Source organism: Thamnophis elegans, chromosome 10 (genome assembly GCF_009769535.1).
Source record: "Thamnophis elegans isolate rThaEle1 chromosome 10, rThaEle1.pri, whole genome shotgun sequence".
NCBI classification, from domain to species: domain Eukaryota; kingdom Metazoa; phylum Chordata; class Lepidosauria; order Squamata; family Colubridae; genus Thamnophis; species Thamnophis elegans.
The window spans coordinates 24646909-24672586 of NC_045550.1; the positions used below are offsets into that span (position 1 = coordinate 24646909).

General features: G+C 38.1%; 1 protein-coding gene across 1 annotated transcript in view; it reads right to left on the minus strand.

Annotated features, from left to right (window-relative positions):
• Positions 1-25678, minus strand: part of OGA (O-GlcNAcase) — a 38799-nt gene that overhangs the window by 3069 nt on the left and 10052 nt on the right. The window contains exons 4-15 of the mRNA XM_032225714.1: positions 23909-24039; positions 23276-23447; positions 19459-19557; positions 19020-19304; positions 18018-18176; positions 14629-15239; positions 13742-13916; positions 9849-9934; positions 8905-9009; positions 8163-8248; positions 3336-3528; positions 990-1149 (exon numbers count right to left, since the gene is read on the minus strand). Coding sequence (XP_032081605.1) covers positions 990-1149; positions 3336-3528; positions 8163-8248; positions 8905-9009; positions 9849-9934; positions 13742-13916; positions 14629-15239; positions 18018-18176; positions 19020-19304; positions 19459-19557; positions 23276-23447; positions 23909-24039 — 2262 coding nt within the window. The remainder of the gene's footprint in view (positions 1-989; positions 1150-3335; positions 3529-8162; positions 8249-8904; positions 9010-9848; positions 9935-13741; positions 13917-14628; positions 15240-18017; positions 18177-19019; positions 19305-19458; positions 19558-23275; positions 23448-23908; positions 24040-25678) is intronic.

The window sequence follows — 25678 nt, forward strand, 5'->3', positions numbered from 1 at the left end:
TGAATGGAAACATAATATGGAGTTTATTCCATTGCAATGGCTTATGACAAAAAGTCATTAAGAATAAATCTTCCACAAGCTCATTGGCAATACTACTAACAGATGCCTTTTAGTATTTACAACTCCAAAGGATATTAAGTAGCTAAAAGCCCATCTGAACCAAGATACTTAAGGAAACTGGGAACACTGTTCCACATGAAGATTATAACCACTGACCCCCTCTTGATCTCACAGAATCTCAGATGCAGATAGCTTAGTAGGCTTTCCAAGATAGATTTTAAGGTATTGTGATGGAGAGGCACACAATAATAAATCTTCCTCATGTTATTGCTACCAAACATCAAGTAAGAAATTAAAGTATTGAATTCTGGAAGAGTTGCTATTGCTAAATATTTCTGGAAAGTAGTTTCATGTAAAACTCATTGCAATAATTTAAGCATAAATATTACACATCACTCCTAGATTACAAATCTGACCTCTTTACTCTGTAGTGGAAGTATTAATAAGCAGGGAATATAGTTTGTCCATTCCTGATTATTTACAGTCCCCACCTGATAAAGCAGCGGTCCACAACTTTCCTGGCTTAGCAGCCAGGCAGGTGGGAGGGAATAGTTTCTTGTGAGTGGCACGTGGGCGCGCAGCTTCATTTGTGTGAGAGGCAGGCACATGTGCCTGCAGCTCACATGAAAGGAGCTTAGTGCACAAGTGCAAGTGGCTGCTGCTTGTGGGAAGGGAGCTTTGCCTGTGAACACAAGATGCCCCCCCCCCCCTTGAGCAAGGGGAGCTTTGTGTGCAAGGGCCACCTATGTGTGCACACATGCTCTCCCACTGCTTGTGCAGCCCAGTTCTGAACAGGCTGCGGCCTGGTACTGGGCCATGGTCTAGAGGTTGGGGACCCCTGGCGTAAAGTTATAACCTTTCCAGAAATGCAGAATGTAGTTACTGCTCTTAATACCTCAGTAACCTGAAAAGTAACAACGGCAGTTTACCATTTGCCTTGAGAGAGGACAACAGGCAGGCCATCATGCTTTTAGCGACACTTGGATCTGTCACTTTTTTATGAATATCCATCTTTATCAGTGATGGGAAATTGGCAAGGAATGTTTCTGGCAGAACTTCTTGCTCCTCATGAAAGCTCAGCATGATTTTCTGTAATATACAAAATATGTATTTTACTATTAACAGTATACATTAGAAACATTATCCACACCTGCTAAACAAGGGCTGTAATAGCATCTTGTTAGCCAAAACATTGAACAAACCACATAGAAAAGATGCTATACTGCCTAAATGCTATGAATGCTAAGATATCCCTCTCTTCAATTGATCTAACATGTTTTAAATTAAATGCTCAAGACTAGAAAAACTGCAGGAGCTTCCTCATGAAAAATATTTACTGTGAATGGATAGGAGGAACCTTATATTCCCTTTATAAAAATGGGGAAAAACTGTTAAAAACGAAGCAAGCAGTATAACACATAAATGTTTGCAGACAGAATTGTTATGGAATATGGATACCCTTATTTTTACCTATTTATCCATATTCTTGTTATACCTTCTAATTCCTAACTTCCTTTCCAAAGGATTTCAATTCTGCTTCCTCATTATTCACTTTCAGTGTTGTTTTTTAAAATTATTTTGTTGGAAGGAAGGAGGGAAGAGAAATATGTGCAGGTGGGTGTTGTTTAATAATGAAATGATTAATCTAAAACATACTCATATACAGATGTCTAAATATAAATGTCTTAATAAGGATATTATGTTAAATTGTCTGGCAGAGGTCTTGTCAAGAGATTCCTAGACCTTTTTACAAATATTGCCATCAACCTTTAAAAACTATGTTCAACACTCAACTCAGAGTCATGCACACACAAAAGCATAAGGTATAAAGTTTTCATAACCTGGATAGAGCGGACCTTGCATGTAATGGGCAACATTTTCATGAACTGCCATGGAATTATTATGCAAATGATCCAAATTATATAGTCAGCTCTCTTGCATCCACTGCATAATGACAGTATTATACTATTGACATATTCTGAATCATTTATGAAATATTCTTCCTGAACACATGTACCCATCCCATCAGTTCTAATCATGCAATCTCGCTTCAGAAAAAGCGAGATTGAATGGTTGCAGCATTATTTTAATTGTTAGTAGTAAACCACCCAAAGTCAAATTCAGGCAGATGGATGACCATATAGATTTGTTAAAGAATAGAATAGAGAATGGGAATAGGAATACAATAAGCTGGAAGAGACCTTGGAAGTCTTCTAGTCCAGCTTCCTGCTCAAACAAAAAAACCTATACTATTTGACTATTCAATAATTACATAATCAAATACAACTGCACCAACAAGTTCTTTCAAACTGTTTTGAGCCTACCATAGACCAGCAAAACTCAGAATGCTTTCCTTGTTCTGATTCCGGAGAAACCAAATTCAGGAGCAAATAGGGCAATGCTGGGGCATATACTCACTTCCCTTAGTACTCCAACATAGCATATGGGTAGTCCTCAACTTACAACCAAAATTGAGCCCCAAATTTATGTTGTTAAACAAGGCAGTTAAATGTGTTTTGTCCCATTCTACGACTTTTTGCCATAGCTGTTGAGTGAGTTACTGCAATTGTTAAGTGAACCATGCGTTAAGTAAACCTGGCTTTCCCCACTGACTTTGCTTGTCAGCAGCTGGCTGGGAAGGCTACAAATGATGATCACATGATTGTGCAATTATTATAAATATATGTCAGTTGCCAAGTGCCCAAATTTTGATCACACCACCATGGAAAGCTGCAGTGGTTGGAGGTGTGAACACTAGACATAAGCCATTCTTTTCAGTGCCACTGTAACCTCAAACAGTCATTAAACAAATTGTTGTCAATTGAGGATCAACTGTGTTCCACTGGAGCTCCCATTTTCCCTGTGCCTTCTTACATCCTTCCAGTCATCAGCCCTAGGTCTTTTCCCCATTTCCCCTCATGCTGACTTATTTCTGCCTGTGCCATTCAAAACCAGCTGCTCCATTTGTGGAAAATGCTACATATCCCTATAAAAAGTGGTTGCTATGACAGACAATAATTCAAGGTAATTTTTAAGAATGAAATCCAACCTCTTCAATTCATACTCAAACAGTGAACTGAAGATATATATTAATAGAGATTTCTTGAGGCAAACAGAAAAAATATGTATCATATTTTTTATCATATGCATTTATAAACTCTGTAAGTCTAAAATGTAACACTGGACAGGACCTGCATAATTTGTTCCCACTAAAGTTGAACTGAAACATGTATCATATTGTTTGTTCATATCATACATAAGTTGGCACGACTAACCTCAGCCTCTGATAGTTCCTTATCACCGCTTGGCTTGCTATATTTCTCCTGCATGAAAGGAATCCAGGCAATTTTACATTTCTTAATGAAAGGGGTTACATCAACAGTACCCAGTGCATAACCACAGATGCCATCTTCATCTTCCAGAACAAAGCAGTAATCTGGACTCAGGGAAAGCAAGCCACCCACCAACCTGAGAGGAAAGAAATAGTGAATGAGAACAAAAGCAACAAAAATTCAAATCACAAAAACTATATTAAATAGACAACAATCACAAAACATATCTACAGAAAAGCAAAACCATTAATATAATACATGGGAACAGGAAGATATGAATTAATGAATGAAATCAATAAAAACTGCATATTATATAATACCTTGAAACTAAAAACATTAGGCCAGTAGGGTATGTGTTATGCTTTCTAATGAAACTACATGTTGTATTTGGTTTATTTGTATGCAAATAAACCAAATACAATACAATACAATACATGTTAAAAACCTAAAGGATCTGGTAATATCTTATGGGAAATTTTGAAAAAACAAACAAACTGTAGAGGTAATGGCAACGAGGAGATCAGGCCATATCACTCCATGAAAATCCATGTCAAAGTGGATTTAAAGAACATTTGGAGAAAGCTGCCTTAAACAGTGAGAAAACAGAACTGAACCAACCATTTCTTAAACTTGAAATTCTGGACCAAGCATGAAAACGGAAAGGACAAGTGTTTTACTTGTTTTACTGTTTTAGTAAAACTAGATCTATTTCCCCTAGGTAACATGGAAGAAATTTCTGAAGAGTGATTTTTTAAAAAAAAAAATCTGCCTTTTGTACCAATGTTTTGTACCAATCTCAGCATTCTAATATTAAGTCCCAGATGTAGAATAGTGATAGAAGATTTGAACAATTATAATTGCAAGATATGCATACTATCCTAATGACATTCTACTTGAAGAAAAACAACCAGCAGAAAAATAACAAAGCAATAGGTATTAGTTGGGACCAATGTTCCTTCTAATTTTTTTTCAGTGTGTGTGGAAAAGTATAGTGTTTGAGCGGCACATTTTCATATCTGAGCACCTGAATTTTTTTCACAGATGTTTCACAGAGCAATTGATTTATAGGATCTGAATTGGAATGGGAGAAAAATGGTTTTGTGCATGAGTGTGTGTGTGTGTGTGTGTGTGTGTGTGTGTGTGTGTGTTTGAGTGAGTGAGCAAGGGATCCGGTAAGGGAACTGTGCCTATTTAGAAAAGAAGGTAAATTATTGCAAACATGATCAGTCAAAGATAAGTATGGGGACAGGTTGGGAGGTAGAGAGAAAGTGATAAAAGAGTAGGAGAGATGAAGAAAAAAGAGGGAAGACAGAAAGAGACAGAGGAGAGAAAGTGACAGAAGAGTGGGAAAGAAGGAGAGAGAAAGAGAGACAAAGAGAAAGGATGAGACAGAAAGAGACAAAGAGGAGAGAGAAGGGAGAAGGAGAAAGTGACAGAAGAATGGAAAAGAAAGAGAGAAAGAGAAGAGAGACAAAGAGAAAGAGGATGAGAGAGACAGAGAGAGAGGAAGAAGAAAGAGGAAGAGAGAACATCTCATTTCAAACCTGAGATGCAAATATTCTCTTTGATTGGTAATTTTATTTGTCCATTTACTATCCAATACTCCCATTCCTCCTTAAGTTCATCAAGAATTTCCTTCTTTTTATTGAATTTATCACAATACCTTGAGAACAACTTTTTCAGCATAGCTTTACAGCTATTTAAAATATATAGAAATTTAAGTCACGAACATTAGTCTACTATTTATAAGTCACTAAGTCAAAGAAACAGAATTCAGAAAGTTGGCTTCCCTTTTTGTAATTGCCTATTGCCTGCTTAACTTTTTACCTACATTTTTGATATTCACTGTTGACCCAAGAAGCCCATCGTAGAAAGAAACCCTCCATATGAACTTTGTTTGGTTTCCATGGAATGAAGTTTGGTCTTTTTCTCAACCATACAGTAGCATATTGTTTCTAAGGAGGATATAATCAAGATAGTCCATAATTGCCTACCAATCTAACAGTATGGCAATTGACAATCTCTTTATATTTCAACTCTAACTCTTTCAGTCTTAAAGGTTTGGTGGAGAAATCCAAAAATTCTTTTAAAGAGGAAAAAAATGCTTGCACAATTGCACCCATGGAGACATGTATATATGCACAACACACAGAGAAACAAACTTAACAAAGTGCTAAGTCTGCCCACCAACTAACTCACTCACTCACTCTCTCTCTCTCTCTCTCAAGAGAGGGAGATAGGGAATCCCTCCTTCCTTCAGCCCAACACTCTCGCTGGCATCCAGGCCAGATGAAAGGGACTGCAGAGGGTCTCCTAGAGTCTAGGACAGCGAGTCATTCGATGGGAAAGTTGCCTCTTGGAAGGAATGACCCGGATTGGCTTCCACTTTTGATCTGCCGCCCAAAGACCGAACGGAGAAGCAAAGAGGCAGGAGAGACGAAGCAGGAGAGATGAAGCGGGAGCCAATCTGGGTCATTCCAAGAGGCAACTTTCCCATCGAATGACTCAGTGCCCTAGATTCGAGGAGACCCTCTGCAGTCCCTCTCATCTGGCCGGGATGCCAGCGAGAGTGTTGGGCTGAAGGAAGGAGGGATACTCTCTTTCTCTCTCTCCCTCCCTCCCTCTCTGGCAAATCTGAGCACCCGCTGCTAGGAGCCCATCCCATGCTTTCTCCCAACCCCCACACCCCTTCTCTGAGCTACTTACATTCTGCCTTGTGGACCTAGAACTGATTGCTGTCTCCAGGCTGGCTCTCCTCTCCCATTATGGTGAAAGGCGTCTCACAATAACCACTGCGTGGTGTTTTGTTGCCACATGCGCGGCCACGCAGCTTAGAGGGAGCATTGGTTGGGACAAATCTCAAATGGCTCCAGTTAGGGACGAAAAAAATAATTCTACTTAAGCCAAATAACCTAATAATGAAACAACCTTTTTTGATAAGGTTTTATTTCAGAAATCAAACTTATTTAATATGAATCTTCATTTTTTAAAATTAAGACCTGTATATATCTATATAGGGACATGATGGCTCAGTGGCTAAGACACTGTCTATCAGAAAGGTCAGGAGTTCAGGGGCTCAAATCCCTAGTGCTGCATAACGGAGTGAGCTCCCATTACTTGTCCCATCTTCTGCCAACCTAGCAGTTTGAAAGCGTGTAAAAATGCAAGTAGAAAAATAGGGACCACCTTTGGTGGGAAAGAAACAACGATCCATGCGCCTTTGGCCTTTAATCATGCCACCCACATGACCACGGAGACGTCTTCAGACAGTGCTGGCTCTTCGGCTTTGAAACAGAGATGAGCACTGCCCCGAAACATGAGGATCATGGAGGAAAGTGTTTTCAGGCCAAGCGGCAGCAGGAGAGTGTACACCTCCTGAGTTGCGGGAAGTGGCTGCCAGCGATACCCTCAGGGCGATGACGTTGTGAGCGGAGAAGGCTCAACCCCCTCAGGAGCCACCAAGCCCTTGCCACCCTTCTGACACCAATTAGGATTGTGGAAGAAAGCATTTTCAGGTCCGCCTCGCCCCCCCCCCCCCCCCCCCCCCCCGATTCCAATAACAATGTGTGCAGAAGGCGCTACCACCTGAAAGCTCTTTCCTCCATGATCCTCACATTTCAGGTGGCGGATCTGGCCAGGGGAAAAGAGAAAGCGCATCTGCGGTGGGAGGAGACTCAGCGGGTGTCAGAGAGGGGGCAAGCACTTGGTGACTCATGAGGGAGCCTTCAAAAGGCTTTCAATGCAATTCCCTGGGCCACTTCGGGGATCAGGCTCCGTGTGGAAGTGAGGATCCCTGCTGCCTGGAACCACCTGAAAATCCTATCCGTGGACCAAGTAGGTGGGGCCATATTCGGAGTATAAGACGCATCCAGATTTTCACCCTCTTTTTGGAGTAAAAAGGTGCGTGTTATACTCCGAAAAATACAGTATTACTTTTTCTCTGAAAAAAATGTATATGGATGGATTCATTACAAAATAAATAAAGCAAGACCCTTTCTCTCACTCCCTTCTGTATGTCACATGCACAGGCTCATCGACCTATCTTTCCAGCATCTTCCTTTCCCCACCTATTCTTAGTAAGTGCCACTCCTGGATTCTAGGTTAATATATCCAACCAATTTGAACACTCCTTCCTGATTCCCAACACTTTATCATCATCCTTTAACCACAGCTGACAACCTTACCTATATTCTTCCCTTCAACCCCAAAATGCTTCTATATGGAAGGAACATAGATAGTTGGGGTCCATGTCTGCACCAAGTAATTTTAATTCAGGAATAGGTCACCAGAAACTGGTTGCTCCATGCAAGGAACTTTCTACACATCCCTAGAACGACTAAATATTCCCACCTCAATTTAGCAATTTGAAGTAAATAGTCCTCTCAAAGTCAACTGCAGTATTAGGCTTTGCAAGTCATCCAAAGTTTGTTAAATTCAGGATAAATGTTTACATTGTATTCCTAGTCCATGTTATATAAATTTGTTTTCTTCTAACTACTTAACTATTTCTCAAGAGTCAGATACAAGATTTAAAACTTTTAGGGATTTTTCTCTGAGATTTTTTGTTGCTTTCAGAAACTGGAATCTTAAACATGTGTAATGTATTACCAATACTTAGTTAACCCTATGTCACCATAGTTGTGAAAACTACAAAAATCTCACAATGCACAAATGTAATATACAATGAATTGTATTACATTTTTATAGCAAGAGGTGTACAAATAGAATATATAGCCAACACAATCAAATTTCTATCAAAGTAATGCATACTTGTCTCCGATTAGGTCTGGCTGACTGTGAAAAGGCTGATCAGTTCCATCATCATATATTTCTCTACAAATCTTGTACACTGATGCCTAAAGACACACAATACACAAAAAATATGTTTAAACTTTGTGCCAACATGCTATTTTTCTTTGGGAGTCATAGCATTCTAATATGAAACAGACATGCTCATTTATTAGAACCATGGTTCCATAACAGTTCATATTTCACAGATATTGCAACTACTGACAATAGAATGTTATATAAATCAAAAAAATTACTCTTCAAAACCCCACATAGTAATAAAACACAAGGGACAGAATTCAAAGTATATTAATTACAATATTAGTCTCCCATCCTCTTTGATTTGATCTGATATTACAAAACACAAAATTAATTCAGGGTTAGTTTCCCAAGTATCAGGAGTATGTGAAGCTTTGATTCAGGAGTCTTATCAAGGCAATCAGTCAAAGTATCAAGAATACTTACAATTTTTTTAAAAAGCAATAGGATCAAGCTAACTATATTCTACAATTTGGGAAAATGTTGGTATAAATAATGCCAGGACTGCATGTTATTTACAATGAACCTGGAATGAATCATTTAAACTCACTTCAATAATCTTTCCTATTCAAGCCATACATTTCTCAGGCATTCAAGAGACTCTTGAAAAAGGAAACAGTTGCCTCGATCAAGATGTTCTCTTAAAAATCAAGTTCGCATAAGACCACAAAAGAATTTAGGTTACCTCATCCTTCGGAAAATAGGGCCTGATGGTGTAGATTTTGGAAGTAGGAGTCAGAGGAGGGGGCTGAAAGAAGAGGTCATTTGCTCCTTCAATAGGCAGCAAACGCTGTGAAAATAAAAAGTTAACGTAAGTGAGAAGCAAGAGACAATACATTCTTGGGTGCGCACTGCAGACTCCCAAGATAACTTTTGGTATTGCAGGCACCCCAAAGGAAGATAGGAATTTGCAGGCTTTACAAACGTAAGGACCATTTTATCTGAATAGAAGTCTAAGATACACAACTGTTACAGCACTTAACATTAAACTCATTTTTTAGCATTATCTTGCCAAATCTCATCTATGTTCTCAGCATAAGATAGCCATGTGTCAGGAGGAAAGGTTTGGTCTGAAGAGGATTAACTGGCCAGAGACACTAACCCAAAACAACGTGCTGACTCAATTGCTGTGCGCAGAGAGCACCTGTGAGGGGGAAGAAAGTAAGCCCCTGAAAAATCCATGAGCAAATTCAAACACAAGAAGAAACCAACTTTTAAAACTGATTTTCCAATTGATTTGTCAAGTATGTAACCAATGTTTGCTTTGAAAGAGTTCTTAACTACACTGCATGGCAATCTCTTTGCTCATGGAGTTCTCACTGGAAGACAAGCAGGCGCGCATTGTGCAATTGCGGGCGCAGATAAAAACGCTGTGCGACCTGCAAAGAAACAATGTGAAATGTACAACTAAAGCCGCAGCGCTTCGCATGCGCGTGGGAATGGCAGCATCTCCTTGGGATATTACTGTAGAAATGGGAGGAAAATTATTTTAAAACAAGCTATCAGGCTATTTGGGTTTTGAACCAGAAAGCCTTCGGCAGACCAAGCCTTCCAGCCCTCCGATGTGCAAAAAAAAAAGATTTCTCAAAACAAAGACAATGTCATTCAGTTGTGAATTCATATTGATACCTGGAACTCTCCTGCTAGACCACCTCTAAAGGCCCAGGGTTCTTGGTCTCCACTTAAGAACTGTGCTGAAGATTGACTACGACACCCTGTGGAGATCAGATCCAAGCGGAGAACGTTACGAGAAGGGGGATTGTCCTGAGATACTAAAATGTCCAACAAGCTAACACATACTTTGTGGGAAAAGCTCTCTAACTGAGCTATTATCCAAGAGCTTGCTGGGCTGTAATAATGTTGCACAGTAAATAGCTTCCTAATCATAAGGTGCTTGTGTTCTTCATTAATAAAATCAAAAGAATGTTACAATGATAGCCTCAGAGCGCAGACAGTCTATTACTCCTAAAAGCTTCTAAGATGCTCCATTTGATACATGAAATATACAACATATAAGGAAACAAATGTCTAATTTCACCCAGTAAGGGACATACAGTTACTAGCCATTACCACAGCCCTTTAAAAAAACTTGGACCTGTCTGAAGTCACATTTTCATACGGTTTTAATCTTGCCAGAAAACTAGGTCTGGGGTACGGGATAATATAGCCCAAACAGCTATGTAGAACAAAAGCCTTTTTTTCAGAGGTTAGAGACCAATATTATCTACTTCTCAACCACATAACACAACAAGTACCTCATGACCAAGAAAGGCAACAATGGCTTAAATTACAGTTATTCCACAATTATACTAGAAATGCTATAATTTCTGATAGCCAGCCTTACCGTATGCTTTTAAATTTTTGGCACAATCAAGGATGAAGCTATAAACTTTAAACTATGGCTCAATTCTGAGGAAAATTCTGTTTAAGACATTAGAAAACAAATCAGTATATTTAAGGAGATAAATAAATGATGTGAAGCGTGTATCACCCATCTAGTTTTCTGATAAGATAAGCTGCGCAAGTTTCTTTCTTCTTGTGGACAGCGATCTACTTCCTGTTCAAGTAACAATCTCAGATCAGTAGTCACACACATCATGCTAGCCAGGCAGTCTCAAAGCGAATCAAGCTAAATATTGTTCCTTGGTTTCAAATTATAAAAGCAAGCATTTAACACAGCAAGCTTGACGTGACCCAAAGAGTTCAGTTTGAGCTTCAACTGCTTCTATTTGCTAGTCTCTCATAGACAGAGACTTTACACAGAACCCCTTCACAGGTAACTTGAAATACTTCTCCTTTGAGATTACACTGTAACTAGCACTTCAACTATTGTACATTTTATAGAGCTGCATGAATGAAGAGCTGTATGAATGAAAATCAAGAGTTAATGCCTAAGTCGCTGCGCAAATGTGACTTCAGCCCATGCCTACAACCCTAATCTGAACTGCCTCACAATCAGAACTTTCCCATCTTAAATTTATTAATCACGACACGCTGAAAGCATCTGGCGTGGTCCATCCAATAGCAGTAGACACTTGTGCTGAAGATTCTCCCATCTGCACACATTGGGGAAGAAGACAGTAGAAGCATTAGTAATCCATAGTAGAATTATCTACGCTAGTTATATAAACTGAATGCTAGCTGGATTGCAAGAAAAAGTAAGAAAATCAGCCTTCAGTGGACCACTAAGCATTTGAATGTTCACTGATACTGTTCTGATTTAAGTTTCTGTTCATTGTAGTTTAATATTTTATGTGTTGTTATAACTTTAAAATTGTTTTATTATATAAATAAAATTAACTAAAAATCATTAACCATCGGTATCAGTGAGAATTCACCATTAACCCCTTGTAGGGGTAAAGTGTAGAGTAGAACATGAAATGCACAAAATTGGTGATCAATTACTGTCAAAAGAGCATCTAGTGGAGCAATCTATACAGCTAAAATATAAAAGAATGTATATTCTGGTGGATTTATTTATTTTAAATTTTGTTAGGATGGTTTAATGGTGGACAGCATCACATGGCTTGAGCTCCTGAACAGAAAAGGGGGAATTATGTGCTTCCAGATGTTGGGTGAAGAAGAGACAAGAGATGCTGAAAGTCCTTGGTTTTTAGATTTAAATTTTTTTTCCAAGAATTAATTAGTAGCTTGAGAATCTATTTTGCTCGCTATTAAAATTATGCCTGGATTAGCTCCACAGAAAAATAGAATTTCATATTTAGTTCATTTAAGAAAATCACTGCTAGGAAACTTTAGTGTCTTGATTTTAATGACCACATAGGCTCCCAGCATCTTCCATTCAGAAGGTAACGCACATTATTCAGTTACTTCAAATAATACTGCCTTGTATTTTGGAATCCTATGCCCAAGCCATTCGTTTCTATTTCAATTTCTGCCCTAAGGAAACCAGGCCACTATTTCTATGTTGCATAGGGATTCCATGACTGTGTGCCTGTATTTGTACTTATGAAATTACACAGTATGCTGTTTGGCAGCATAGATTTGTCATTTAGATTCCCCTCAGTATACAATGCTATCATATGGAGAGTTTATATTTCTAGTCCCTTATATTGGCCATTGTTATCTTTATAGAACAGACTTAGCTATTATCTTGTTTCAACTAGCCTAATCTTTTGATGTGGTTAGTATGTCACTGACTTCTGTAAAGTGGCTGTAGAGACATTTTAGCTTGAAGAGAAATCATATATTTTAACCGACATATCCATGTAGTGCTATTTTTGCTTTAGCAAATTAGCTGACAATTTTAATGAGTTGTCAGAGAATAACTTTATTTATCCAACTGTGTAACTATTCCTAACTGGTGTGTGTGTGTGTGTCATTATAATAGGAAAAATATCTTTAATTCAATAAGGATTGCCTGAGACCAATAATCTCTATACCCAATACAAGGAGAAAGTGGAAGCAAAAGAAGTCAAACTCCTCACAAAAATGTATTCACAGCATGTGCTATTATAATGCTGTAACTTTGAATGATTCCCTTTTTTGTCTGGGAAAAAAATATTCCCATTACTGAATATCTACACTAAAAACTCAAAAGTGTTGGCTACCTTAATTTTCAACCCAAGATTCTATTTTATATGGCTATTGTAATATAATTTTATGACTATAATATTAATGACTTATGTGATCCAAGAACTGCAGGTTGATCCAATAGGGAGCAGTGAGTTTATGAAGACATTTGTGACTACTACAGAAATTGTGACAAGAAACCATCAGTTTTGCTGCCTGCTATGTACATCAAACAAGTCCACAGCATATTTCCTCACAGCTGGATTGAAACCTGAAAGTGAAACGAGGTCACTAGAGGAACCCAGGCCATGCTGGTGCTATTCCCAAAAATATTTAATTTGTAAAAAGCTGCAGACACACATAAAAAAGCTCTTGGTTTTGGCTTCAGAAACCATCAGTCTAGCATAAAGACACCAGAGCTCTGTAATTTCTTGCCCTTGCCCAAAATTAGGCTCCTTGCAAGTGTCAAAGGAAATCACTTTTGCACCAGAATAGCCTTATGCTAAAAGCTCGCATGCGCAGAGAAAGGCTAGAAAGCTCGGCTCCCTCTTGGCCAAGCCCAGTGAAAGGTCACATCTGCAACTGTTCTGTTGAAGACAGCAATAACATTATTGAAACAGAGCAAGCAGCAGAGAGCTGAGGTATGGTCACATTTCATAGTGTCGTTTCCAATTTTGCTATAAGTTGAAAATACAAAATAACGTAGTCCAGTGTGCATTCAGTCTGAGTCAACACTCATATTTCAGAGATAAACTTTCAGATTAATTAGCCCAAGGAAAAAAATATATAAATCAAGAGCTATTCAGTGTAAGTTCACTTGTGCTTTTATTACCAATTTAATATGAAACCATAAATAATGCACAAAAACAGAAGTAGTTTAAGTACAACAAATCCCAATATGAAAACATTTGGCATTCTCTTTTTCCCGTGGGCTAATTGAAGACAAACATATGCTACCCGACACTATAATTGGTTCCTAGAGAACATACCTAGCCACTGCACAAAAGATTTCACCATTGACATGATGCTCTTGATGTCCCAGACGTATGAGTACATATCATAAAGGATTGTCCGGTTGGCGCAGTTGGAAAGGCGAGTGAACATTCCCATCACCAAGCTACACATCTCTTCAAACTTTGCTGCGCGAGTCTGCCATTCTTCAATCTAATAAAATTCATTCAAGTTATTTATGTTCCATTTTTATCAAGCAACTATACAGGTTTCCTTCAATTTACAACCATTCATTTAGGGACTGTTCGAAATTACAACGGCACTGAAAAAATTGACTTGTGACTGGTTTTCACATTGATGACTGTTGCAGCATCCCCATAGCCATGGGATTTCAAGCACTTGGCAAGACATGTATTTATGGTAACTGCACTGTCCGGGGGTCATGTGATCATCATTTATAACCTTCCCAGCTGGCTTCTGACAAAGTCAAGAGAGCAAGCCAGATTTGCTTAACAACACTACTCATTTAACAACCATCGTAAAGTTTGGGCTCAATTTTGGCCATACATTGAGGACTCTATCCACTTTGCATATCTGCCACCAAGGAACATTCACTAAACATTCATCTATCTCTTCCATACCTATCATCAGATATAGCTAATCAAAGAGTTGGCAATTAATGCAAAGTGTGACAAACTTTATAGTGCAGGCTTTCCTGACTAGACATTAATAGCAGGGAATTCTGGGAGTTGTAGGCTCAGTGTAACTAGAGAGCAACAGGTTGAGAATTATAGGATAAGGAAATGAACATCCATGTCTGCATGAACATTTTCTCTTTACATCAAGTTTATCTCAGAAGCTTTCCTTAATTTCCTTTGTTATTGTGTCATCCACAATACTGAAAGATGATAAAAGAGTCACTCACTTTTTCAGAATCTTTTCCTTTGCAATTCACACTGACAACACTGCTATTTGCTCTGAGCCATTGGAATTCCCGTAACATTTGAGCCCCTTTAGGTCCATGTTCATAGGGCAAGTAGAACAAATCTGCAAGTAGCTGTAGATCTTCTAGAGTTACTGGCTCAATAGCATATAATGACTTCTCATGGGGCCCTGGGACAAACTGTTCCTTGTTAATCTGCTCATCTGTCTGCATTGGTGCAATATCATTACCACAGTCCTCCTGCATTGACATCTCTGGAGATTTTGATTCCGTTATGCTCTCTTTATCGGTATCCATTGGTTTTAACTCTTCTGACATTTTTGCTTCGGAGATGTCAGTCAATATTTGGCTGATATTCTTGTCAGCATCCTCTTGCTTTTCCACCACCATATCCATTGGTTCCTCATCTAACTGCTTCTTCTCTTCCTCCTCTTTCACCAGAGTCTGTGACTCATTGCTTAGGTCAGCTCCTTGACTCATTATGGGCTCCTGATATACAGTAGTAACCACTGTGGTAGAATTTAAAGTGGATGGTGCAATTAGAGGTACATCAACCACACTTGTTTTAGCTCCACTGTGGGCCACTTGCCTACCTGTGAAAACAGAGAAGACCAGCATTTTTTATTCCTACCTATTCAACTATTTCACATAAATATTTTCCTTCATATATTTCACCTGTACAAAAACATGAATATGGAGTGTTCATTTTGTTATTGAAATTCTTTTAAAAAATCCCAATTATTTGATTTCACGTCATGCAATTTTTCTTAATTCTTTATATATAAAAATGCAATATGATCTATTTGGAATATTGTGACTTAAATCTGAGCCTTTTTGATATCAAGCTATGTAACTTTCTCAGAAATATAAAAATGGTGAAGAAATAATGTACTTCTTTTTTCAACCTCTTCCTGGTTCTAAAAACATTTCTCTTCTACTGAAAATAATGGAAGAGAATGTATTTAGACTTTCCCATAGGTTACGTGTGGCAAGAGCTTATGGGACAGAGGGTTGCAGTACCTTCCCTTTCTCTTTTGGGGCTTTCAACAATTGCATACCCTGGTTTTAGAAAGAACCAGCCTGTCAGATAAGCAGGATAGGGTAGGAAAATCTGCTGTTCTATCCATTCTTGTTATGACAGGGTCTGAGAAGTCAGAAAAGCAAGCAACAATAGCAAATCTATATACTGTAGAATTGTAGGTTACAAAATAATTCCACTTCAAACAATTCAAATAAAATTCAGAATATTTTGCATGGTTTTATGATAAAAAACAAAAGAAAATTTGTTTTCAAAGCTTCCCCTCTGTTTGCCCTTGGACTGCAAAGCCAAGTGTTTACATTTAATTCTGCAGAAACCTTACCAAGGAGGTATTTTTAAACAAAATGTAAACATTTTTAGAATTTACAGACCAGCAGGGTTAGAAACATTTGAGCAGTTTATACAGCCAGCACCTGCATAAAGATCTGCAGAACTGGGTCCAGCAAAGAAACTAACCATTTCAATGCTGTCCATCAGTAATATGGTAACAGCACAACTACATTTCTCTGGTTGTTTGCTTGAAGATTCTTCTTCATCCACATTCTTACATAGTGCCTACTCTTTGCCCTTAGCCCTATACACATGTACTAAAAAACACACCACGCTGCTTAATTTTAGATTTGGCTACCTAACCAAAAAAACAAAGCACAACAGAGAACACTAAAGCAGGAGTCCCCAACCTCTGGTCCATGGACTAGGACCAGTCCATGGCATGCCAGAAACTGGGCCACACAAACAAGCGAAGTCCCATCTGCTGGATGCAGGCAGCACACAAAACCAAGCCCCCTCTGGTTTGAGGAAAAACCTCTCTCCATGGAACTGGTCCCTAGTACCCAACAGGTTGGGGGCTACTGCACTAAAGGATCATTATATTATAACCCATAAAATCATTATAATGAATGTTATTGTGTTTAAAATTTCAAACTAGGGTTGGGAGTACCAGAGTTCAAGTCCACCCCTTAGCCCCAGAAAGTCACTAGATCTCCCAGTTCATCTTACTTTAAACAGCTCTATTGCGGAGATAAAATGACGTTGGAGCAAGAAGCCTACAAACACCACCTTGAGCTTTTGGAGGAAAAGGTATTCTACAAATCTATCAAACAAAAGTACTAGATATAAAGAAATCTTTTTCTTAGGAATAAATTTTGCTTAATTGAATCTCCTTTGTCTCCACAGTCCCCTCAACTAAGTCTAGGACATGGCAGCACTGACATAACCTTTAAATCGAGTCTTTATGTGGCTTGAAAAAGTTAAGCTTTGGATATAAGAACACACAGCACATCAGTGGTGGGTTTCAAAAAATTTTTGAACCTACTCTGTGGGTGTGGCCTCCTTTGTGGGAGTGGCTTGCCGGCCATGTGACCTGGTGGGAGTGGCTTGCCGGCCATGTGTTCTCTCTCTCTCTCTCTCTCCTTCCTTTTGTCTCTGTCCCTTTTTCCTTTTTTTCTTTCATCTCTCTCTCACTTTTCTTTCTTTCTTTCTTTCTTTCTTTCTTTCTTTCTTCCTTCCTTCCTTCCTTCCTCTTTCTCTGTGTGAGTCTGTCTGTCTATGTGCGTGTGTGTGTGCGTGTGTGTCAGTGGTGGGTTTCAAAAAATTTTGGAACCCCTTCTGTAGGTGTGGCCTGCTTTCTGGGTCCACTGGTGGAACCTCTTCTAACCGGTTCAGTAGATTTGACGAACCGGTTCTACCGAACTGGCGTGAACTGGTAGGAACCTACCTTTGCAGCACACACAACATAGCACACCTTATCCTCTTTTGAGCTCAAAATGTTTTGTAAACTCTAACAAATTACAATAATACACAATTAAATGATACCTTTTTCAATTTGATAACTAGATAAAAATCCTTGGATTTCTCTCCATCTTAATATTATGACTGAGTATAATACTGTGTTCGATTTAGCTTGATAATATTTTATCAGGTTCCGAAGGGTTAATGAAACCAGACATGTTTACTGTAGCTATTTATTATTTATTCTTTTCCCTTTGGAGAAATAGGTACAATTTTGAGACAAAGAGTGAAATGAACTTGCAACTTACTGGATGACTTTAGCTCATCCACTATATATCCTGATCAAACCTTTCTTGAAATAATCTTGTGAGGTAAAATGAAAGATTGTCATGTATGCTCCCATAAAATTCCCAATAGGAAAATAGGATATACTGTAAATATAATGCAAAATAAATAATATATCATTTTAAACTAAAATAATAGCACAGGAATTTCCTTTAGCGTTTTGTTTCCCGAGAGCATGAAAGTCACTGTTCATCTGAAGAACATTCTTCATTCCATTTAAGCTTAAAGCTGAAACAAAGCTATAAATCTTTCTTACTGCTATATTGATGAGGTACTGCAAATTCCTGCAACCATTCTGTTAGTGATAACTTCAAAGCCATCTGTGGGCTGTAGAGAACATCTGTTTCAATATCTTCATCACTTCCTTCATTTTCTAATTTAATCTGGATTGACACTGTACTGTCTTCAGTGTCAGCTGCAGAAAACACAGAAAATAGCATATTAAATGGTGAAAGCTACAATCAAAATTGCTGTGTTTGCATTTAAATAGAACTCCTTTAATCGTTAATACCACCTGCCATTTTAAGAAGATTAATATAATTCTGCATTAAAGTAACATAATTTGCAATTGTTGTAAAGTTTGACCTTTAAAGTTATTAAACTGGCTATGCAAGGCAGTCCTACAGCAGCCAGATAAAATCTGCTCCAAATTAATAATTCCAGAATAGATAGAATGTGGGTGTTTTGCATAAAAATAAACTGGATATTAAAAGCCTAACAATTTCTAATCTGCATCTTTGTCAAATGATTGATCTAATAAGAAACCGGTGTCTAAACTGTAATCATGTTCACTAATAACATTTATTAATTTCTTTTGTTTATTTTCCCCTTTCATTATTCTTCTTTTTCAACATGCTCGGAAGCTTCATTAATATCAGCTCTGGGGAGCCACCATATGCCAAATGTCAGCTATAATTTTAAGCCAGTAAACCCAGGTCATGTTACATGTTTAATTTAGCATTATCTGGACGATTTCTGAGCATTGCATTTCATTCTTTACCATAGTTGGTAAAGAGTTAACAGCCTTTTTAAATATTAACTAGATTGCAAAATTTTCCTTGCCAACTATCAACAATGTATTTTCATGTTAGACAATGCATCATATTTCCTAAAGAAACCCATTTTATTTGAATGTAAATCTTCCTATAAATCTTTGTTTGCCATCCAGAGTTGATTTCAGTGAGCAGCTATATAAATTAGATACATAAATAAACATTATTACACAAGACAGTGTGCATTATCAATTCAATCAACTCACTCATCACAACATCTTTCCTCACTCCATTCATGTTGGATTTGTACCAAGTTGCAAGAGTGTGAATTGCAACAAAATTAGCTTCAAATTCACAGTTTGGATTAGTCAGGACCCCTTTTAAGCGTGGTATGAGTTCTGTTGATCGGCCTTTATAGGGCCCAAGAAACAGTCTTTTCTGATCGTAATCATTAGCATGAATGTTGTCCCAGATAACAGGAGCTCTGCGAATTATTTTTGAAACCTCCTCAATAGACTCCACTGAAATGTCTTTAGATACCACTTTGGGACCTAAAATGGAAATAGGTGGGTTAAAAAAATGTGGACATGGTTTATTCAAAAGTAATATTTAAATAACATTTTAAAATTACACTAAACTTTCATTTTAAAAGGTTAAATTGAGCTGGTAATCTTGCTCAAATTAGAGCAGAATACTGATGCTCACCTGTCCATAATACATCAATTGCTAGTAGCAGTTTTTCTCCTACAGTTCGCAAGTAAGGAGACTGAGCAACATTTGGATAACAGAAAGTGCCACAATATTCTGGAAGAGAGGGGAAAAAAACATTTTTAAGTTGAAAGCCCAAAACAGGCAGAGTACTTTCAGGTACTGATAGATATCCTGCCAAGAGAATTACTGTAAGTATTGGTAATCAGATATACAAACTATGTATCTATATATCTTAATATTACCTAAAGTTGCCTAAATATTTATAATATAATCACACTGCAAGATAAACAGCATATAACTTTAATAAATAAACAAATAAAAATAATATACAGACAAAAAAATAAGCATCAATATTGTATTTTGAATGAATTGAGAACAACTCCAAGAACAGAATAGACATTCTGGCTATTATTTTAGAGATTCTAGAAGTTTATTCTCAGAATTTTTTAAGTAAAGTGAGCTTTCAGTGTTAAAAATAGGATATACAAAATATTCCATGCACAAAAGGATCCTTGCAAACAAGAAACATGTTCACTTACTCCACATTTTTGGATCTTTTCATAGTAGATATAAATTTAGATAATTTATAAATATCTAAATTATAACTTGATAGTTTTGTCAATTGTTCCAGAAACATGAAAACAATAAATATTTCAAGAAAAAAATATTTTAAGCTTTCAAACTTGCAAGTTTTTTCTGAATTCTAAGAAACATATGAAGACGTGAAAAACTATTCCTAGAACAAGCAATGTAAAGCATATACCCAATTTTATAATTAACAGCTGTATTAATTTTGTTACTGTAATAAATATGGTATAGCATAGTGAAAGATGTTTTACCTCTGTAACTTTATAGGCTGAAAGGGAATTTAAAAATTAAAAATATATGTCCAGTTACTTTATCTTCTCTATTTTTTTGTAAATTTGTTAAAATCCAATGAATTATGCAGTGAAAAAGTCAGAAATAACACATCACCAGATCTTGGTGTGCCCCCCCCCCGCCCCCCAGACTGTCTTGCTAGGATTGAATTGGAGCTGGCTGGTTCCTATCCAAACTCTCCACCATTGTATCAGAAATGAAATAGCATCACTTGCCCAGCTAGAAATTGAGAGGTATAACTGGGTATCATCAACATACTGATGGGAGCATACCCTGTGCTGGCAAATGACCTTAACCAGTGGTTTCATGTAGATAATAAAGAGGAGCATCAAAAGATCCAAACTCTGAAACATTGTCAGGTGCAAGAAATCATTTATTTATTTTTAGTCATTTATTTGACATTTATAGGCCGCTCTTTTCCCTGAGGGGACTCAGGGCGGCTTACAATTAATAGGGAGGGAGTGCAAGACAGAACACAAGGAAAAAAAGAAAAATGTGAATAAAAAAATAAACCAGTAAAACACAACATTCATTCAGCATTCGGGTGGGAATTTCGGGAGGTTCAGGTCTTATCCCCAGGCCTGACGGGATAGCCAGATCTTGAGGGCTGTGCGGAAGGTCTGGACGGTGGTGAGGGTGCGAATCTCCACGGGGAGATCGTTCCAAAGCGTCGGAGCTGCAACTGAGAAGGCTCTCCTCCGCGTAGTCGCCAGTCGGCACTGACTGGCGGATGGAATTCGGAGGAGGCCTACTCTATGCGATCTGATGGGACGCAGGGAGGTAATTGGCAGAAGGTGGTCTCTCAAATAGTCAGATCCACTACCATGGAGGGCTTTATGAATGGTAAGTAGCACCTTGAAGCGCACCCAAAGATCAACAGGTAGCCAGCGCAGCTCACGGAGGATCGGTGTTATGTGGGCGAACCGTGGTGCACCCACGATCACTCGCGCGGCCGCATTCTGGACTAGCTGAAGTCGCCGGATGCTCTTCAAGGGCAGCCCCATGTAGAGCACATTGCAGTATTCCAGCCTAGAGATCACAAGGGCTCGAGTGACTGTTGTGAGGGCCTCCCGATTCAGGTAGGGCCGCAACTGGCGTACCAGGCAAACCTGGGCAAATGCCCCCCTGGTCACAGCTGACAAATGATGGTCAAAAGTCAGCTGTGGGTCCAGGAGGACTCCCAAGTTGCGGACCCTGTCTGAAGGGTATAAATTTTGACCCCCCAGCCTGAGTGGTGGAACGTTGGCCAAATTGTTGGGAGGAAAACACAACAGCCACTCGGTCTTGTCTGGGTTGAGTACCAGTTTGTTAGCTCTCATCCAGTCCCTAACAGCCTCAAGACCCCGGTTCATCACGTCCACCGCTTCATTGAGTTGGCACGGGGCGGATAGATACAACTGTGTATCGTCCGCGTATTGATGGTATTTTATTCCGTGCCTCCGAATGATCTCACCCACCCTCAAATCAGAAGCCAGTACAGAGATCAAAAGCATTGCAAGTTTATTCCATGCTACTGTCAAGGCAAATTGGCACCAGATAAGCACCAATGGATTTCAGGGGTTGGGGTAGGGGTGGACTTAGATCTCTTTCGGGGGCAGGGGAATCACTTATTATTCCCTAAGAAGGGACAATGGTATACATTGAATAGGCTACTGGAATTAATGATGTTCAGGCTTCAACCAACATACCACTGCAGCTATGCCTCATATCAGTCTACAGCTTTGTAGAACTTCCAAAGGATGGCTAAAGGCAACTCTATGGCCTATTGGATGGATCCTTTCTATCATGTCACAACTGAAGAAGCTCTTCTTGTGCCTCTTCTACTATAGAAATAGATATTGTGATTTCATATAGGATCTCTAGCAGAAAACGAACACCAACTCAGTACAGCAAAAAGATAAGGAAGAGGAGCCATCCAGGCTAGAAGGGGAGAGAGTAAAGAGAGAAAACAAACAGTATTACCATCTACTTTAGAGACTGAGAAAGCTGCTTCATCTTCTGCTCCTTTTTATTTCCTATTGCCTGTTGACTGAAATGAAGGTGAGAAGAAAGAAGGCCTCTCCTTTTTATCAGAATGCAAAGCTGAGTCAAGACAGGCTACTTTCCAAGATGTAGGAGTCTTAATATGCCTGTTTTCTGCTCCATCCTTCGTGGATAACTAGCCTTTCATATAAATTATAATAAAAGCCCTTCCAGAGTAACAACTTTGATAGCATTAAAGATTATCTGCTCTTTGTAAACATTGTTTTCAATGTCTTCCAAAAGATCAGTTGATGAATATAGTTACTGGAGTGAATAGAGAAAAGATCCCCCCCCCCCCCAATTTGGGGATTCAATGTTGGGGGAGATGTCAATCTCACAACAGTGTATGTTTCTAATATTAATCAAAGATGTAGAGACAAAGGCTGTGATATTATAAAGTAGTCATCTAGCAACAACATAAATGTCTACAAAAAAAGATAAAATGATTAAATACAACAGAATAATTGGCTATTCTATTTTTATTTATTTATATATCATGTATCATATTTCTACAAACTGCAATTACAAGATTCTCAGAGATGCACAATAACAATCAACCAAGCATTGGTTGCAGATAACATTGCTCTGAAATGAGCTATAAATAATCTATGTACATGACCCCTCAAGGAATCAGGAAGGGAATCCAAGCAACAAGTGGTTGAGTATGTATCAGAGAGCACCATCTTCACTTTCTGTGAGTCCGTAGGCTAACATGACTTCCAAGTAACATGTCAAGGTGCTTCATCACCACAGAATCTGTCCATGAAGAATCAAGAGATTGCCCACCTGAATAACTATCAGCAAGGGATCGTGCAAACTGGTCAGAGAGTTCAGGTGGACCTCTACTTGATGCACCATCCTAAAAGGGAGTTGCCTTTCCTATGATTCAGAATTTGACTTAGCAGCTTACCTGTGGGGCAGAAGAGGAATGTTTCTGGTTCTCCTAGATACTGATAGATTTCATTGGTGATTGAAATCTGAGCATGGGCAAAGGAGCTGAACACTTCTTTATCTGCTGCACACATATTGTGATCAATGTCATCAAACAATAATGCAAAACATTTGCAACCAAACTGAGAAACCTAAAAGAAAGACAAAATTCTGAGCACTGAAAGTAAGAATTAGCAAACCTATTCCAATGGTAATTTATTTTATTTTTACCTCTATAGTTTAGGTTAAAAATAACCTCACTCCCTAGCCAAGACTCCCCCCACCCCCATTTCAATTGCACATAGGTTTACACAGGAAGAATAAAGGAAGAAAAGAAAAACAGAATATTGCTTGATAGTATTTAATAAGTATATACAATAAATTTCAAGCCTGTTCGCTATAAAAATAACTACAATTGTTCTAATTATTTCATTCATGTCAAATTTCCATTGCTGCAACAATAGGCCTAAGCTGCAACCAATAATCCATATTGCAAGTTAGCAAAATAGTGCCCAGTATTTCAAACAATGCTTCCTATGAATAGTTATAATTACACTTTAATTATGATATCATTAACATTTTAAACAACATAATATGCACAAATGGTCAATACCTGATCTAGCTTGCGTTTCAATGTAGATACTTCTTTAGGGTTTGAGAAAGTAATATCAAGACCAGGAGAAATGGCATAAATAAATTCTATCTCATATTCTTGAGCTGCTGCAATCAGAGTCATGAGCTGTTCTAGAAATACAAACCAATTATTTTAACAATAATTGACCATGTTAATTTATTTCATCAAATTAAATATATTGTGATAATATATATATACATAGCATATAGTGCATTTAAATATATTATATACGTCATGTTGAATATATTACTATGAATTGTAGATAACTGGTTTTATTTTTATATATTTTAAAAGTGATTAAGAAATATATTGGGGTTTGCAAAGAATATTAAGCTAGTTATTACAAATGGCTGGAGAAGCCTATTGTAATACTGAAACACCTTTGATGTAAGGGAGGACGATCCTTTTGATGAATTATGATTTCTGGGTTACATTCAATTAGGTAAACAACTTTCTGATGAAGTTGCGTGGGTATCAGTTGCGTTGAAGGAAGTTTGGCAAGTAAGTAATTCTATGTTGTAGTTATTTTGTATTGCAATATATTATAACCCATTTAGCAGTAGCATTTAGTCTTATATAGCGTTTTACAGCCCTCCCTAACCTGTTTACAGTAAGTTTATTGGTCCCAACAATTAGGGTCTTCATTTTACCGACCTCGGAAGGATGGAATGCTGAGTCAACCTTGAACCTGGTGAGATTTAAACTGCCAAATTGCAGTCAGCCAGAAGTAACCTGCAGTACTGCACTCTAACCACTGCGCCACCGTGGCTCATATGATTTTGATGCAAGTTTTTTTTTAATGTGCAGGTGAATTTAACTATTACATTTGGTTTATATGGGTAACTTTTCTTGGACTTTGGGCGCGCACACACACACACACAAACACATATAATATGTTTTCGTAGATTTTCACGGGTATAGGTATGCTGGTCTTGTTGTATTTGGGTCATTTTCCGTGTAAGATTGCAATATCCAAAAAATATAGTTAGGTATTTGCTTCTTGTACTAAAATGATTCCATCAAATGTGTGGTTGTTTAGGTTATTTGGTTTTCTATCTGTTCTTTTTTGATTATGCTATAGATTGGTTGTATTAACATAAAGGAGGGGTCTCATTCAGGTCCCTTTGATCTGTTGGTAAATTTAATAATTGAACTGGTATGTCAATGAGTTTCAGTATCTTGATTTTTCTATATTCCATTAGACTGTGATTGCTTAATTAGCTAATTTGAAGTCAACTGATTTTGCTACTGTCTTTTTTCACTTTCTCAATATATTGTACTAGTACACTGATAGTGAATCCATGACACGCATGTCAAGGACACACATCACAATATTTTGGGTGGCACACCAGTGTTTACGAACACCTGACAACAACTATTTTTGAAAGCACATCTCATGCTCACAATATTTTTGGAGGCTGCAGAGATTGCATAAGAATGGGTGAACGTGCTTTTGTGTGAACTCTGGTGCCTCTGAAAAATCAAACAGGGAGAACAGGGCATGCTTTTCCACTATTTTTGGAGGTTGCAAAGGCCACAGGAAACCATTCTCCACAGCTGCTTCAAGAACAAAGGCCCCATGCAACCTGAAGCTGCCATGAGTAGGCCATAAGAGACTGTCAACAGAACGAGAACATCACCTGAAAACAAGAGGTGCAGAGCAGATCTTGGTGTTCTAACACATGGGTAGAATTGCTTCTCTTTTGTTTGGGGGATGGAATGACACACCAGCAAAGTGAAGTCAGACAT